Here is a 17,418-nt window from a genome sequence, read left to right as displayed (position 1 = left end):
AAGACTTGGTCCAAACCCCACCTGTGATGCGTATTTTTATGTAAAATTATACCGGGCTGCTTGGATGAGCTGACGTCATTGGCATCTCTACAAGTTCCTTGTAGGGATTTTGGTACTCGAAAGCATAGCTGTTGGGCGGTGTGGAACGTTCTCATTTAGCTATCATATCTACTTTGTGGAACATGCTGCAACTCACTGTGGAGAATCGGAATCTGGTAAAAATTGGATCCCATCTAAAAATGTGTAGTTACCAAACATCCTGGGATATTTGTGAATAAGATGGTCTTTGGTTTGGACTTAGCGGTGTAAGAAATGTAGTTAAATAGTTTGTATTTTAGTTTGATAGTTTAAATGGCATTAAAAGTTCTAAGCAGTTTTCTAGCTTTCCGAACAGCACTGGGGAAAGTTCAAGCACGCTGCTCAATCTGTGATAAAATAAGAAGTTTTGGCGCTCTTGTGGTCCTTGGAAATTGACACTTTATTTTTAGCCCTAATACAGTCATATGCTTCCCCCCAATTCCCAGAGATACTTAACTGGATTATTAGCCAATAAAGCAAAATCAAAGAATGTCGTAAAAATGTTCGAGTCCAGTAACAGGCTGTGTTTTCCAGGTTTGTTTTACGACTTACTTTCTGTCAGCCTTGTTCACCCCATTGCTAGCTTCACTGGACAGGGAAATCTTGAGATCCGAGGGCTCCACGTTCCAGATGTCCCTGGCGTATTCCTTAATTGTCCGGTCACTGGAGAATTTCCCCGAGGCAGCTATATTTTTGAGTACCATCATGTTCCAGGCCTTTGGATTCTGTAAACAACACACGCACACACATATGACCCCGGGCCTGAGAGCCCATTGAGCTTTATGACAAACGGCAGGCCAAGCATAACCCAGCACGTTTCATGGGGAAAAAGACAGGAGTAAATTGTCGCGAATCATAAATACATTTGTTTCACAGTTGAGAGCCAGATAAGGCAGAGGGTTCTTTCCTCCTATTTAGAGTGTATTTCTCTTAAGAACGAAAACAAAGTATTTTTCACTTAAAGAGAAACCATGGATGTAAATTCCCTAATTGGTAATTTCTGCTACGGTGACAATGTTTTGGCATGGAAGCCATATTTCCCACGCTGTATTTTTATTTCGCCTCCCGTTAAACTACAAGGGGAAGGAAAGGACTAACATTCATTGTCTGCGGGATGCCACGTTAAGAGACTTAACCTGTAGCTCTCCATCCAAGTCTGAAGAACACCACTCTGGACTGTTAGCTCTCATGCAGACAACCAACCTGACGGGGGACCTGACTGACCTGCCTCTCTTTTGCTCTTTCTGAAGGTAGACGCCCCAGTAGGTTTACACTGAATCCCAAATACTCCACTGGGGTTTCAAAACAGGAGCAATTAAGACCTTATCTTTAATAAAATATATAATATCCAAACCTCGTAGTTTTTATGTAAAAGATTATAAGAAACTATTTATTTTATAGCCTCATGATTTTATAAAGAACTCTAAAAGTTCCCTGGAAATGACCAGAACATGATTCAAAGCCATTAGCAATGCAGATAAGCATTTAAAAGAAAAACGAAAACGACTATCATTCCTTAAGGTACTGCAAAACAGAGCCTGAAATTAGTTTATTCAGACTTCGGAAACTTACTACAATGAGGGAAAGTGAAAGCCTCTTGTCTTCACTTTAACTATTTAAATGGATAATGAGTAGAGTTCCCAACCACGTGGGACATGTTTTCTAAGCTAACAATTATTGTTAAGAGTAAAAACTGCAGCTTGCACTAATGAACAAGAAAGGTTGAACCAAATGCTGGGCTTGGAGAAGGGGCTCTTTAGATTGAGCCATAATCTCACAAGAGAGACCCACTGTGCAGCCTGACGTTCACATCTGTCCTCGCCCTTCTTCCTATTCTCCTTTGCTGCTCTGTTATCTTTCTTTTCCTCTGTAGCCTGTCTTCATACCGCGTGACCTGAGATCAGGAGGAGCGAGCTCGAGGGGGCGGAGCTCTTTCCTGTCTGAGTTCTCCAGGCCGCCTATGGCTGCTCTCCCATGCTCAGGAAGCAGGCAGGGAGCCACTCAGCTTAACTCTGTCCTGCGCCTCCTAGCCTACAGCCATTACCTTCAGCTCACTCTGGCCTGTGCCCTTTCAGGGACTGGATATAACTCTACCAGAAGACAAGGGCCATAAAGCAGTACATGCCTCGAATGATCCTATTTTAGAACCCCAGTGTGACATCTAGGGTGACCTAGGAACCACCTGTCACCTGCTCTGGGAAAGGAACAGAGAGAAATGCTAGTGAAGTGTGTTTCTGTTGGAAATAGTGGCTGATGTGTCCAGAGGGCAGGAGGTGGAGACTGCAGGGACCCCGCTGTTCTGCCATCTAATGACTTTCCAGTTGGAGGGCAGAAGTGGAGACTGTGGGCAACAGCAGCCACGCCCAGAGGCCCAGGGCGTCCTCTGTCCTGAGTCTTGGCACAGAGCTGCCTCCTCCTGCGTCTGTTCTGTGCTGCCTGTGCTTACTAAGTCTCTCCTATCAGAGACGATCAACCTTCCCACAAACTCACCAAATGCTCCCAGAGGCTGGGCTGTTTGATAAAGATGCTGCACGCGAAGGGTTAGTCACACTGCTCTAGCTTTTTTTTTTTCTTTTTTTTTTAGTAAAGTATAATCTTTCTTGTTCCTTTCCTTTCTTTTTTATTTTTTAATTCAAATATGACACCTCCCTTCTTTGAACACATTTATATGCTATTCATGTAGCCCCACCCCATGGGTAGCCCAGGAGAGGGACCTACTTTGCAATTTTCAAAGAATAGGGGTCAGTCCTTCTCTCAATAGACAGGCTCAGCCTGAGAATCACCTCAGCAGGTTTTTTGGATACTGAGGGATCCCACGGATTACTGGATCAGAGTCTCTCAAAAGGGGCTGCCTTCGTCCTTTAAGAAAGCTGCCTTGGGATTCTGATGCATACTTCTGGTTGAGGATGCCAGCACTAACCAGGCTCCCTGAGGCGCGGGTAGGAGGGCCCTGACTTCGTCCTACCAGGCTCTCAGTGCCCCCGTGCCTCTCTGTTGAGTGAGTGAGTGGGGGAAATGAGTATTTAATTTGGCTTTATAACCTTAGCTTCCAGGACATGCTTGCTACAGGGTGGGTGCTCAATAAATATTGAATTATTTGTGATTTTTTTTAGTTGGATATTAAAAATTTACAACTGCAGGGGACAGCCCAGTGGTGTAGTGGTTAAATGCATGTACTTCGCTTCTTTGGTGGCCCAGGGTTCGCAGGTTCGGATCCCGGGTGTGGACCTAGGCCCTGCTCGTCAAGCCACACTGTGGCAGGCATCCCACATATAAAGTGGAAGAAGATGGGCACGGAAGTTAGCCCAGGGCCAATCTTCCTCAGCACAAAAGGGGAAGATTGGCAACAGATGTTAGCTCAGGGCTAATCTTTCTCACCAAAAAAAATAATAATAATAAAAAATTTACAACTGCTACTGAAATGTCAAATCCTAGCCTCTGCCTGAACTTGGGAAAAGTCAAGTTTTGATCTGAATAACCCAGACAGTTGCCTCACTTGTCTTTTCTGATTGGTTAATGGGGCCCTGTTACATAGATTTAATGTAGAGACACACAAATTTTAATTACCGCAGTGAACTGGTTTCCTTTCTACGTCTCGGTGACGTACTTACCATGTACAGCTGGCTGACTTTTTCTTGACACTTGACGTAGGCTTCATAGTCGGCAAAGACTTTAAACCTGGTTGGTTTTTTGCAGTTGGAAGGAAAAAACAAGACAACAAAAAGCCTCATTAACAGATGTGTGCTAAGATGGTATTTAAAATTCTCTTTTGCTTAATGTCAGGCACGGCTAGTTCACCAAACTTGCATTTCTATTCACAGGAATTTTAGCCAGCCCTCCACTTTGCACGGTTCTGCCCACATGTAACAATGTCATCCTATGGATGCATCTGAAAGCTGGGTGCACCGTGGAAAGAGAAAAAGAATACCAGATTGTGGGTCTTATTCTTAAGCCTTCAGGGCATTGCCAGTGGAGAACAGCTAATTTTTCTTTCCAGGGGTAGGTTAGCTTATCAGATCGCAGATCTATGCTAATCCAAATGGATGGGTTGTAGTTGGTTTAAGATGTTCCCTTTTCACAGCCCCAGTACCACCATGTTCTTGCGGGAACTTACCTGTCATGATAAAAGAGCATGTTGACTAAGTCTTTGAAGAGGTCGGGCTGCTTGGGAGAAAAGAAGCCCTTGTCAATTTGATCAACGGCCAGCTTCAGCTCTGGAAGAGCCTCGTAATATTCCTTTGCCACATATCTGCAGGGTGGGGGTAATAAGAAGGTTCTGTGAGTCTTGGGGATTTACAACACACTAGACACGAAAAATGCTGTGAAAAATGCATGCAGAAATACTAGCATTTACTGAAGTCATTACAGAGGTCAACATGAGTAGAAATAACATTTGACTAGATCTTGAAATTTTTTCCCCCTTAAATTTGATTAGTTCCTTGTAACCAAAGGCACAAAGGACATTGGATAATAAAAATTCTAGCCACAGAGCAATAGTGCCATCTGGTAAAATACAGTAGGATGCCTTTCAAAGCAGACTTTATGGCTCTAAACAGGCGTTATGTTAAGTGGACCAGTTGCTTTTTGGACCCACAGATTCCCAAATTTGTTGCTAGGGAGTGGAAATTTACTTCCAAGGGTCAGGAAGTATATTCGACACCCTCTTGATCTTGTGATCTCCATAGTTCCTCTGGACAGCGCTCGCTCTTTATTTCTTATTTGAATCCGGGTTAATAAACGTATCTAGACATGAAGTGAGACAGGTATTCCTGGGTGCTTCTGTACATCCATAGCCATCCTCCACCACATTTCAGTCCATCTCCTTGAGATCTTAAAGGAACACTAGATGGTTTAAATTATAGGTAAAAACTTCAACTAGAAACTGGTTCATCCTTTGATCAAAGTAAAAATCACAGGTGTGGAGAAGTGAATAGCTCACAGCGGCCAGCTCTGCCACGGCTGGTAACAAAGAGCGGCGACCCCAGCACCTGAGCCCGGCGCCTTGTACGTTACCCCAGGAGGGACCTGCCCAACGAGGAGGGGCTGCTCTCTCACCCTTTCTTGTCCAAAGCGGCCACATCATCTATCCTCATGCCAAAGATGAACAGGTTCTCTTCCCCGGCTTCCTCCGCCATCTCCACGTTGGCCCCGTCCATGGTCCCAATAGTCAGCGCCCCATTCAACATGAACTTCATGTTGCCCGTCCCCGAGGCCTCGGTGCCTGCAGTGGAAATCTGCTCCGACAGATCTGTGGCTGGAATGACTGTAAGCAAGGCACGTGAAAACAAGTGACGCTGTCTCTCCAGATGTCTGCATGTATCCGAACACTTATCTAGCTGGCCTGTTCTGATCACTCAAGTAGTGCACTCACATCAAGACCAACATTCAAATGGTGCAGAAGGGTGGGTCCCACTCCTCCCCATGACGCGGCAACCACTTTTGTCCATTTTTGATGGCGGTTATGGCCATGATGCTAAGTCACCATAGGCTCATACTACTCTTTCTTGGTCTATAAACTATAAAGAGCATCTACTGACTCTGCTGCAAAAGCCGACACTACATTTCTCCTGACTTCTTTCCAATTTTTGCTATGATTTTATTTCTTCTACTTTATAACTTTATCAAATATATTGAAACTTCTTTCTTGATCTTTAAAATTCACAGTCTCTCCTGACCCCACTCTTGCCATGTGAGGAAACTGCATTGTCTGCATTCCTTCCCCTGCTCACCTCCCTCCTCCCACTCTCACTGCAGGGAAATAAGCCACACACGACTGAGGTGTACCGGGCTGGACAGCAAGCCTCAGACATCCCACTGATTTACACACAAATTAGTGCTGCTGAAGGCCCCCCACCTTTGACTGCAAAGGGCAGGAGCAATTCTCTGCTTTACTTTGAGAGCTCATTTGTGAATTAGATATATCTTCATCTGTATCCCTAGGCCCCTGGCTCTTTTCTCTTCATGCAGACAGTTCTTAAACAGTAATGTCAGAGGACCCAAAAACACCTCAGAAAGAGAAAGGTCCCTTTTCAGTTTGGGAAATGGGTGAATATACAGTTGCACTTGCATACGGTTGGTGCTCTGTGAGCATGTGATACAAATAAGCAAAGGTCCCAGCGGCAAAGAAAGGGATGTTGGCTTCTTGCCAGCCTGGCTGTCCCCATGGGGACTCCACGCTTGATCTCGGAGTGCCCACCTGAGGCACATCTCTGCCGCGTGCTTTGGCAGCCTGATGTCGGTCCTCAGGCCCTGTTGCCACATGAACAAGTGACAGCCCTTCCTTCCACCAAGTGACCAGAGGAGTATCTGGGGGCTGGGAACTGGGGGCTGGGCCTGTCCTTCCTTTCATAGAGCACGGTCTGCATGTCACCAAAACCTCACGGCCGCCTCCTCCAGCACCCAGCTCTGAGCAGCTGGGAGGAAAACGTGCTTGCAAATGTAACCCGGGATACTGACTCTGGGGACGCAATCTCACTGTCAGTTGGGCACCTTAAAAGTTCTTAGTTTAGGCCCTTATTCTGCCCAAGTGACACCACCTATCCTAAATTACTGGCTCCTGAGGTCAGCCATACCATGCAATCTTTCCCTAGGACTTGCCCCGGCCCCACACGGTTGCGATGAGGGCACTACCTTTTTCAGCAAGAGACACTCTGTAGTTCTCCAAGAAGATGACTTTCAACTTGCTTCCAACCACGGGGTCGTTGTTGACCACAGCCGCCACTGAAGTGATCAGCTTGATGATCATCTTGGCCATGTAATAGCCCGGGGCAGCCTTGGGGAAGAAGGCCCAACACAGTGATGGAAGGCAGCCATGGTGAGGGGGAGAAGTGGCAAGAGATTAGAGCCCCCAAGTCCCCAGTGAATAGAATCAACTTACTTTGCCACCGATTATAACTGTTCTGGGCACGAATGACTTCTTAGGGTCTTTCTTAATGCCTGAAAGAGAGGGAGAAGCGGGTGGAATGGAGGACGGTTGACGGCGGGCTGGCAAGGCCCACACCAAGTGCTGCTTCCACCTCAAGGGGTGTGGTGGCGGCCCGGGCGCACTCACGGTTGTACATGGTGACCACGTGCAGGCAGTTCAGGAGCTGCCGCTTGTACTCGTGGATCCTCTTCACGTGCACGTCGAACATGGAGGAGGGGTTGATCTTCACCTTGTACTCCTTCTCCAGGAACTGAGAAAACTTCAGCTTGTTCTCCTGTTGAGACAGGGCATGGGGCAGAGCCTCTCAACTTGGAAGCATCAGGTGGTCTGTTTTCAGAAACAAGAGCACAAGCCCTCGAAGCAAGTGCCGGGCAAGAGTCCGCCGAAGCCTCACCTGCTTCACTTTGGCAATTTCCCGGAGGAAGACGTCATCGCCCAGGAAGCCATGGAGCCTCGTCAGCTGGCTCAAGTCTTTCACGTAGGCTTCTCCAATTTTCTTTCAGTTTAAAGGAAGAGGCGACTTTGATCAGGGAAGGCAATCGAGCCCAAATGAGCAGCGTCTCTCCGACTGGGCGAGTGCTGGCCCTCACCCACAACAGGGCGCTCGCTCACCACACAGCACACAGAGGAGGCTAGAAATGCCATGGGGGGGACACTGTGCTGGTGTCCTTGCTAGAACTTCAGTGGTATTAAGAGTTAAACACAGGAAATCCACCGAAAAGGGTGACAGAGAACTCAGGCTCTACGAGTTCCTTACATGACCTTTGGTATCCTCATTTACTAAACAGGGCACCACCGTCCATCTGTGCATCATAGGGCCACTGTGGGCCAGGACCAGCCAAAGAATTTACAGGCCCCGCGTTCAAAAATTAAGAATTTCCAAATGGCCACAGTGGAGAATTAACTCAAGCGCTGAGCCTTGTGGGCCTGCACAGGTCACCCACCGAGGAAGCCAGCCCTGCTGCACATCAGTCTGCAGTTACAAGTGCACTCACACGCCTCCTGAATTCCAGTCAGGTCGCCCTTCCTCGCACAGCCCGGTTACCTCTGCTATTAATTCTGCAAGCCCCGGGTTGCAGAGCAAGAGCCAGCGCCTCGGAGTGATCCCATTGGTTTTATTCTGGAACTTGTCTGGTTCTAGCTCACTGAAGTCCTTGAATCTGGAGACGGAAAAGACACATCACCGAATTTGGCTGAAACGGCAGGTTTCTGCATGCTGGATGAAGTTCAGAGTTACATTCAAGGAGCCAAGAGCAAGCTTAGAAAGATTAAAAGTGGAGGGACAGGTTGATAGCAGCTATGGCTGTCATTCTAAATAGAAATCCATTTGCAATTCAAAATAATTACAAGAAAAACCCCAAATCTAGTCACCTCCATATGATTTCCCGGTACTGACGTATATCCAGACTTTTCAGCAGAATAGGTTGTTTTTGGCTCCTAAGTCTAGAATTAGGATGGTACAGAAAGGAAGGCCTTTTCTTTTTTTTAAGAGAAGTGTTCTTTGTACAGAAGAAAATACTTTTAAACATTTTGATGGGGGCTTTCCTCCTCTCCAAGGCAGCCCTGCGTTTACCAGCACCATCCCATTAATGGAGCAACGTCAGACCCACTCCCACGGGAACGGGGGCTCACACTTGGGTCTTCAAGATGTCCGAGTGAATTTTAGCCACACCATTCACAGCGTGGGAGCCCACGATGCAGAGGTGGGCCATGTTGATCCTTTTGCCTCCTTCCTCTTCTATCAGAGACATCCTTCTCAGACGGTCGACATCCTTAGGAAACAAGGCCGCAATTTTCTAGCCAAGGGAAAAGAAAGGCCTTGCTGGTCACTCGGGTATCTTTGACGGTGCGAAAATAAATCTTCACTCCCACAGAGAAGGGATGCGTTAGCCAGAGGGAGATGCCATCCCTCCACTTTAGTATTTTCACAAAGATTCCTTAACAGAGCCCCACCCAGACTCGAATACTTTTGATCAATGATTGAAAAACATTTGGGTCTGAAGTTTGGTAAGAGGGAACACGTAGCCACCCTTAACATCTCAAGACCTCATTCTCAAAAGAATCTCTTAAAATGACTTACGTCTAAATGCTTCTGATTTATCTCATAAATGATCTGCAAATGTCGAGGAAGCAACTTCTCCACCAGCTCTACAGGCCAGCGCTCTAGGGCTTCGGGAAGCACTGTGTGGTTGGTGTATGCAAAGGTCTTCCGGGTGATGTCCCACGCCTGATGGAAGTGGGCAGTTAGCTGCTTTCCTCTGCAAGAAAGGCTGCCCCAAAGGTGCACACCCATCACACAGGCCAAACGTTTCCTCAGCTCCCGCCTGTCTGCATAGGACAGCTCTGTCTGCCTGTATACACTTAGACACACTCCATTCCACTAGGTTCCCAAACGGTCCAGGGAACTGGGAACAGTTTTTGCAAAAAAAAAAAAAAAAAAAAAAAAAAAAAGCAGCTATTTGTAAAACTGATAAAACTGAAGACGGCATGCTGATAAATCTTCTCTACTATCCTGACCTGTCTTTTATTTATTAAATAAACAAAATTTGAGGAATAAAACTCAAGTAATGTTCTGAGAAGGCACAAAGTGTGTTTAAAATACTGACTTGCAAAGCGATGGGGATCCTTTCAGTTAGCTGTATTCTGAGGTTAGAGAGTTTACTTTAGAATCCTTTAGACACAAAAATGGTAAACACAGTATAAGCCTCAATACAGCTACAGAGCCGTGTCCCATTAGGAATGTGTTTGTTCACTTCTTGGTGTTACTCCCTATAAAGCAGTAAGGACAGAAAAGTGTCTGCACCACGGCAAAATTCACCTTTAGCTGTTGGAAGTTAGCAACAGTAACTTAACTTGAAAAACTATAAAAGGAGCTTTTGGCAAAAGCTTTTAACTGCACATATTCTGATTAATTAAAAGAAAAGGAAGCCAAACTATACAGACCTTAGACCAGGGCAATTTTTCAATATCCACGAAAATCCTCATCAGCTCAGGGATGGCGAGTGAAGGGTGAGTGTCATTCAGCTGGATGGCAACCTATGTGGGGACAAGACATCGGCGTGCAGGTGACAGACCGCCCGGCTCTGGCCTCCTTGTCCTCACACACTAAACTAAATGTCCACCTCCTGCAAAACGCCTTAGCATGCTACACCCACAAACTTTTTCAGCACTAGGAGAGAGGACTAACTCTGACAGGCAGCCCTGACCCCCTCAGGCGTCCCCACCTGCTTTCATCATGGGGTACTTGCCTGGTCTGGAAAGGCATCGAACGCAGTCCTGGCACATCCAGTGGAGCCAAACTTGCAGGTTTTGAAACGTCGGATGACATCTTGCAATGTAGCAGCCACCACGAAATACTCCTGCTTCAATCTCAGCTCCTTCCCTTCAAAAAACTTCAAGCCAGAGAGACTGAGTGAGCACGGCCGGAGTGCCGCCTGGTGTCTCCTGCCCAGAGAACGTTAAGTCTGAAGCCCAACGGACTTCCATCTGGTGGTAGACGGCAGGTTGAACACCAAGCATTCACCTTTGCTCTTTCCTGAAATGCCACTAAATGACAGTAAAGGGATTATAGAGATAAAGGATGAAGGGAACGGGAGAGAAGACAGCAGCAACAGCTTCTTAGAAGCTGAAAACAGATGGGGAAGTGGTAAGTGCGCCAGAAGACCCAGGAAGGCTGCATGCTGACCTGGTAGTGGAGAAGAGCCAAAAAGCAACTCAGTTAGTACATCAAAGCCCCCAAAGGCTCAGGAACTGGCAGCACCGGGTGCCTCTGGAAGCAGGGGTGAAGACAGCGCGAAAGGTAGTCCAGAGCCTGTCTAAGAGGCAGGCGGCCTCAGACCTCATCTCCAGTGCCCAGCTGAGCAATCTCCTCCCCCAACTCGGGCAGCAGCTGGAGGTGTATCCTCTGGAGATGGTGAAACAGGGGTCTCTGGGCTGGAGGGCTGCAGGTACAGCTGGAGGCAGGGGTACCCGCCCATACTGAAAATGGGGGGAGGGGCTAAGTGCAAGTCTAGGGACTGAATGTGGAGACTCCCAGCCGCCTTCTCCCAAATTTCAGAACACAGGCGGCCAACGTTCATTCCACCAGGAAAGAAGCTGCAAGAGTCTTCTCTGGGGAATCTGACCAGCCCAAGAGGGAGGCCCTAACGACACTGACGCGAGGAGCTCACCAGATCACAATACAGTGAAGCCCAAATAGACAAGGCCACCAAGTGTACAGAGCTCCCCAAAGTCGTGGGTCCCTCTCTTAAATTTTAGTGGGTAGCTAAGAGTCATTAGACATCTAAGAAAAGCTTGTAGAAGAAAGATAGAGGTCAAAATAATAAATGAACAAAAGCCAACTTAGAGGAAACAGATTAGAGAAAAGAATATTGCAGGAATACTATCGATATCCTCAGACAGATGAGGGAAGACACTGTATTCAAGAACTAAGAATAAGACGCTTTAAGAAAATATCCAGAGAAAAAAGATTACTTGGAAATTAAAAGACGATAGCCAAAAAGACCCAAGAGAAGATTGGAAGAGAGAGTGGTGATCTCTCAGCTAAGCAACAAGATGAAGAGGTGATAAGTACAAGAAAAAATGTAAGAAAACTCAAGGACCAGTGGAGGATGTTCAATAATTTCAGACCATTTCTCAGAGAACCATAGTCCTGTGTTCCCAGACTGAAGGGTGGCCAGGCCCAAGGGGTAAAAACAGACTGAGACCAAAGCAACCCCCTAAAACTTTATTAGGTGGGAGTACTTGGACGTAGGAGCTTGAGGGAGGGAGAAGGGAGAGGGGAGAACAGCAGGATTCATATGCAAGATCATATGCAAGATCAATCAGAATCGCACTGCACTTCTCAGCAACACTGACAACTAGAAGACAATAAAAACAATAGGAGTGTTCTGTATCCAGGCAAACTATCAACGTGAGGGCAGAATAAAGACATCTGCCAATAAGCAGGTCTGAAAAAATACTGACCTCACAGACATCCTCTCCCAAGATGCCCCTGGAGAACGTGCATCACCAAGACAAGGGAGTCAACGACAAAAAGACAGACACGAGATCCAGGAGACAAAAGACCCCGGAAAGTCAGTGAGCACAGGGGTCCTAGACTGTCGGGGAAGGAAGATCTCAAGATGACAGAGGGGCTGCCAACCAGAGAGATCCAGGAGCGGCTTTTCACAAAGAGCGGGTTAACACAACGCCTAGCGCGCTTGAACACATCGAGAGGCAATTTCTACAGCTGAGGCAGAGTGTAGGCTACATTAGGGAAAGCACTCAGAAGACCAAGCAAACCAACAGAACAAACAATTATTAATCCAGGAAACAAAAACTCCTTAAGGAAAGGAAAAATCTTCATTATGTGATGACACATACATGCACAGATGAGCTGCCTCTGGCATTTACATGGTCACAATAACAATGTAAATAATGAATAGCTTCGGAGCATCATCTGATGCGGCTCTGGCGGTGAGAGGATGGTGCACAAAGACCGGGCAGGCTCCGCTCTGCTGCCCATGGGGCTCTGGGAGGCAGCACCACCACCAACAAATAATTTAAATGCTGATGAAGGAGCCAGTGAAAATGATGATGGGATTATGTGGAGAGAACGGGGAGAGGAAATGCGGGTTTGTGTGGTGGGGGTGGGAGTGTGTGTGAGGAAGGAGTTATATTCTCACCTTCATAGTGGGGAGTCAACAAACAACTGTAAAAACGGGAAAATCAAGAAGCAGCAATAGCAGCATGTTATTAGAAATATGGAAGTAAGTATCCAGAAAATCAAATAAAGCAAGGGGATATAGTTGCCTCTGGTAAACGGGGAATGGAGACTGTTCTTATACAGCCTCTTAGAACTGTTTTTCTCTTTAAACTATGTGCATGTATAACTGATAAAAATTTAAAAACCAAATTAAAAATTAAAAGTCATTAATAGGAAACTCTCTGGATTGATATCACCAATGGGAATTCATAGGTAGAATTTGGAATGGTTTTTTTTTTCAACTCTCTTCTTGGTACTTTTTTATATTGCTTATATTTTTTTTCTAATAGCATTTATCATGGTAAAAATTATAATGAAATCATTATTCTAAAAATAAGCACTATAAATCCAACTAAAATGAATTTAAACATTTATTGAGTTATGGAATTTTAGTGTCGTAGAAATAAAATGATTAATTAAACGTAATTGCTGACCTCAAGAAGTTCAGACTAGTAGGAAGAGAGAGATGTGTAAACAAGGCTTTAAATAAAATGTGATAATTTTATTAAAAAACTTAGGTTCTATTTACGTTTATACACCGTCCTTTGGGGAAGTAATTCTGTATCTGAGCCCTGAAAGACGAGTAGGATTTGTCAGACGGGCGCCGAGTGTGCCCTGCAGGCAGAGTGAGCCTGGGCCCAGCCTGGGCCAGGCGTGAGGCGAGAGAACAGGGCAAGGGTCATGCACTGCTGGGACCTTGACGGGCCAGGGCAAGATGGTGAGGGATGCGGCAGAGAAGTCACGACCACCTTGATGAGGAGCGCAGGGAGACGTCTAAGATTCTGTACTCCTCTTAGAGGTGATTGGAAGCCTTTAAAGAGCTTTAAGCAAGGAAACAAATATCTAACTAGTTGCAGAGGGAGGGCAGATTCTTAGAAGAGAGACTAAGGTCTGGACGAGGGCGCGGACACGCTGAGGAGAGGGAATGGAGGTGTTCTTGTATTTACAGCACAAAAATGATTCACCAACTCAGACTTAACAACAAGCACGACCCTGAGAGCCACCTCCTACCCAGCGAGTTCAGTCACCTTGGCCCTTGTGCCAACCTAGGACACGCTGTCAATTGCTGTAGATGGTTATTTCCAAGTAAAGTTAGATTTGGTCCTTAATGAAGATAGAGGAGGAACTTCAAGTCCCTTCCAGTTAAATAATCCTGCAGGCTGGTTGGGTGAGGCAGTATGGCCCCAGACTTGGAAGCCAGGAAATACAACAACCTTTTGCTTTTGGGTCAGAGATTTCTCTGAAATGTACCGAAGTCCTAATGTTTCTCCCAAAGGAAAAATCACATGTACCGTTAAGTTCCTGAAAATGCTGCAACAAACTTCATCCTCCTTAGAGACTCGGGTTTAACACCAAGTGTACATCTGGTCGTAAGGACCATTTATTTTCTGGTCCCCACATCCTTGTTTTGTGCCATCTTTGCAGCACAGAGTACTAATGTGGTTGCTTCTGAGATTATTATTATTTAAAAAACCATTATTGCTTCAAGAAAATGATTTCACCCACACAGAAGTTAGAGCTAAGTATATTTAAACCAACTAAGAATCCATTGCAGTCATCTGAGATCCAGTTCCAAGTGTTTGTTTTTAGCTAAACTATTTTTAGTGTAAAATTAGGAATAATCACTTAGAAGAAGAAATCTAAAGAGATGAATAAGTGGCATAAGAAACAAGTGTTTGTTCCCCGGTCTGCCCTGAGGTCCATGACCCCACCTCGCCTGGGGGCAGAAGGCTGGGAAGAGCCTGTCCACAGGGGAAGAGGCCAGGCAGGAAACCTCCAGGGTCTTCTGACTCTGGATGAAATTTCTGTTGGGAAAGGAAGTAGTGCTTCATCTCATCTTTTATCTCCAGGTGTTGTTTTGAAATTCTCATAAAGAACCTCCCAGATAGTCATGGGGTCACTAACCAAGGGCAAAACACCAATTCTGATTTCATGAATTGTACAAATTTGTTTTCCTTACTTGGGTGGGAGGAAAAGTCTAGAAAATTTAGGAAGAGATATGGAGATTCGGCATTGAAGGGAAAAAAATCAGTTTTAAAGATACGCTTTATAGAGCTACCATGTAGGCGCTTCTGAGACAAGCTGCTTGTGTTCCCACTGAGAGAGCAGGTCTGGTCACTCACGTTATCGTTGGGGTAGAGGACCCGGGAGATGTTCTCTGCCAGATTTCGGTCCAGCACAGCCTGAATGTAGTCTCCAACGTTAACTGGGGGGAGCGTCAGAGGAAAGAATTAATAGACAAACCAGCCACTGTTCTCGAAGCCCCCGATCTCACCCGATGCTGCTGTGTCCCACAACACCCACAAGGATTTCAGCAAACCTTCACGCTGCGATTCACATGAGAGTCTAGGGGGCCCGACTGAAGGCCTGCCTTAAAGACGCCCTCCATACTTGCTCCAAAAAATGCCTGCTTAGCCACCGAAGAGTTCAGATCAGAAACTCAAGCCTTTTTTCTCAAGCTCAATTTGGTTCCAACTAGCGATCAAAAAGATTAAACACACACAGGGAGAAAGGAGAGCCCACGCTGCACTCACAGTCTCTGAGGTTGAAGTCGTTCGGCGCCCGAGCAGACCAGAGGCGCATGGTGTTGACGGTGTTGTTCATGTACCCGGGCACCGGGGTGTCATACGGCAGGGCCAGGACCACCTGGGGGATGAAACCGAAGCAGCTGCTCACTGTTTCCCAGATGCGAGGACGCAGGTTGAACACGGGGCTGGGAGAGGGCACCCGGAATTCTGTTCCTGGCTCCATCGTCAACTCAGATTGTGTGAGGCCTAAACCAAGATGAGGATCCTAGGGCTGGAGGGGGTGTCAGGGCCATGTGGCTCCTCCTCCCACCAGAACAATCTGGAAGGCTGGAACCATCCAGAACAATGGTCCTCTACACCATTGCCGTGTTGACTTCCCTTTGTGTCCCTGCCCTGATCTGGATTCAGATCTTTCATCTCTTAGATCGAGACATTGTTCTAAGGATAATAAAATATGATGTGCAAACACAGTGACAAATGTGAACCTGTACCCACTAAAAGACAGCCAGCAGGGTACATTTAGTGTAGGTTCATCAATGACCTGAGTTCAAATATGGTGAAAATCCATGGAAACATTCATAAAGATAGGCTATTACATACAACGTTTAAAATGCTATGCTGGGTTTTTCAAAGTTGATGAAAAAGAGTTATTTTAGTGATCTGAGGAATCAGCTGATAATTAGCTGAGATGGGTCCAAGAGGTGAGCTTTGGAAAATCCAGTTCAACCTCTGTGACAGTCGTTGAAATAGAGAAGAACAGGAATATGAACATGTATTTCACGTGAATGTAAAATTTATGCGGGAAAAGACTCACTTCTATTCCCCACCTCATCAGAGTCTGGCTCTAAGGAAGGGGAATGACAGATTAACTGAATTGGAGGATGCTCGAGATCCTTTAGTGCAACCCACTCATTTTGCACATGAGAAGAATGAGGCCGAGAGAAGTGACTTGCCCAAGGTCACGGGCAGTGTAGGGTGGAAACCTAAACAAACCTCTGTAATTTGGTCTGCGGAATCTTGAAGGATGAAGCACATAGCCTGTCAATCACATATGTTCAGTCATGCTTTCATCAACACCACGACCTTGAAGTGACAAATCACCCTTCTTTGAATATCTGTCACTGGGAAATAAAGGCCTCTGGAGATTTTTAAAGCAAGTTGTGATCAATCAGGAAAAGTTGTTTACAGAGTGGGACTGAGTCTGGTTCAAACATGATTTGTCCTTCTGACCCTGGAAGCATAATCGAGGCAGCTGGGGAAGCACAATCGAGGCAGCTAGGGAAGCACAAGGCCCAGATGTCCCTTTAGAGACCTTCAGGCAGAACTTGCTCCCTCGGGGCTCAAGCTAAGGCCTGCTTTCTCCAGGAGGCTCCCCTCAGGGCGGGAGCCAGACAGCTGGGACTCCTCTCACAAGCAGCCTTCAACCTCGGGCTCCATCAGCCTGGCCGCTGGCTCTGAGCTGCACGTGGACGCTCTTCCTGAGAATCCTCCTTCCTTCCCCTGTTCTCCTCACAGGTGCCACACCTGCCCTATAGTCTGAAAGACTTCACACCTCTTCCATCTCCTCGCCCCTTCATCTTTCACAGGCACTTCCCCAATATGTCACTTGCACTTCTAGTTCTCTCTGGGGTCTGCTTCCCAGAGGACCTGAACTGACACAAGAATGACACGAATTGCCCAGTTTACTGGAAGCTGCCACGTGCACACACCATGTCTGACCTCATGCTCTCTAACCCTACTAGCTACAAGTCTGGGGCTGACCCAGGTGATAGCTTCATAAACCCATCAAGTTCTGCATGGCTTGGGTCAGCTCACCTTGTATTACATCTGCCCCATAACCTTGCCTTTGTGGGCACAGAACAGCACACTCTCTCTAACTGAATTTCTGGATATATTATGAACATGTTGGGAGGGACTTTGTAAACACAAGACTGCTCAACAGGGGCACCTACAGCGTAAACAGACCCTTCCAGGACTGAGTGTCAACTGCATGTGTTTAAACAGATCAGAAGTCACCGGAAGTTTCAGACACCAAAATCTATATCAAACACTTGCCAGTTTAATACCAAATCCACGTGTGAGTTCCATGGGCATGTTAACGATTGATTTGTTTGTGGCTCTCTCGATCATAGCTGTAACCA

At 46.3% G+C, this 17,418-nt stretch overlaps 1 protein-coding gene across 1 annotated transcript in view; it reads right to left on the bottom strand.

The window, feature by feature from the left end:
* Nucleotides 1-460: 460 nt before the first annotated feature.
* Nucleotides 461-17,418, bottom strand: part of PYGL (glycogen phosphorylase L) — a 34,473-nt gene continuing 17,515 nt past the window's right edge. Inside the window, exons 6-20 of the mRNA XM_058540584.1 lie at nt 15,284-15,395; nt 14,873-14,955; nt 10,252-10,395; nt 9,947-10,039; nt 9,084-9,230; nt 8,636-8,799; nt 8,049-8,163; nt 7,398-7,499; nt 7,130-7,277; nt 6,956-7,014; nt 6,709-6,850; nt 5,134-5,341; nt 4,193-4,327; nt 3,690-3,756; nt 461-803 (exon numbers count right to left, since the gene is read on the bottom strand). Coding sequence (XP_058396567.1) covers nt 627-803; nt 3,690-3,756; nt 4,193-4,327; nt 5,134-5,341; nt 6,709-6,850; nt 6,956-7,014; nt 7,130-7,277; nt 7,398-7,499; nt 8,049-8,163; nt 8,636-8,799; nt 9,084-9,230; nt 9,947-10,039; nt 10,252-10,395; nt 14,873-14,955; nt 15,284-15,395 — 1,896 coding nt within the window. The 3' untranslated portion in view covers nt 461-626. The remainder of the gene's footprint in view (nt 804-3,689; nt 3,757-4,192; nt 4,328-5,133; nt 5,342-6,708; nt 6,851-6,955; nt 7,015-7,129; nt 7,278-7,397; nt 7,500-8,048; nt 8,164-8,635; nt 8,800-9,083; nt 9,231-9,946; nt 10,040-10,251; nt 10,396-14,872; nt 14,956-15,283; nt 15,396-17,418) is intronic.

The sequence above is a fragment of the Diceros bicornis genome, chromosome 5 (assembly GCF_020826845.1).
Source record: "Diceros bicornis minor isolate mBicDic1 chromosome 5, mDicBic1.mat.cur, whole genome shotgun sequence".
Classification (NCBI taxonomy): Eukaryota; Metazoa; Chordata; class Mammalia; order Perissodactyla; family Rhinocerotidae; genus Diceros; species Diceros bicornis.
Note: the sequence above shows the minus strand (reverse complement) of the source record. Positions and strands in the feature narration are given on the sequence as shown.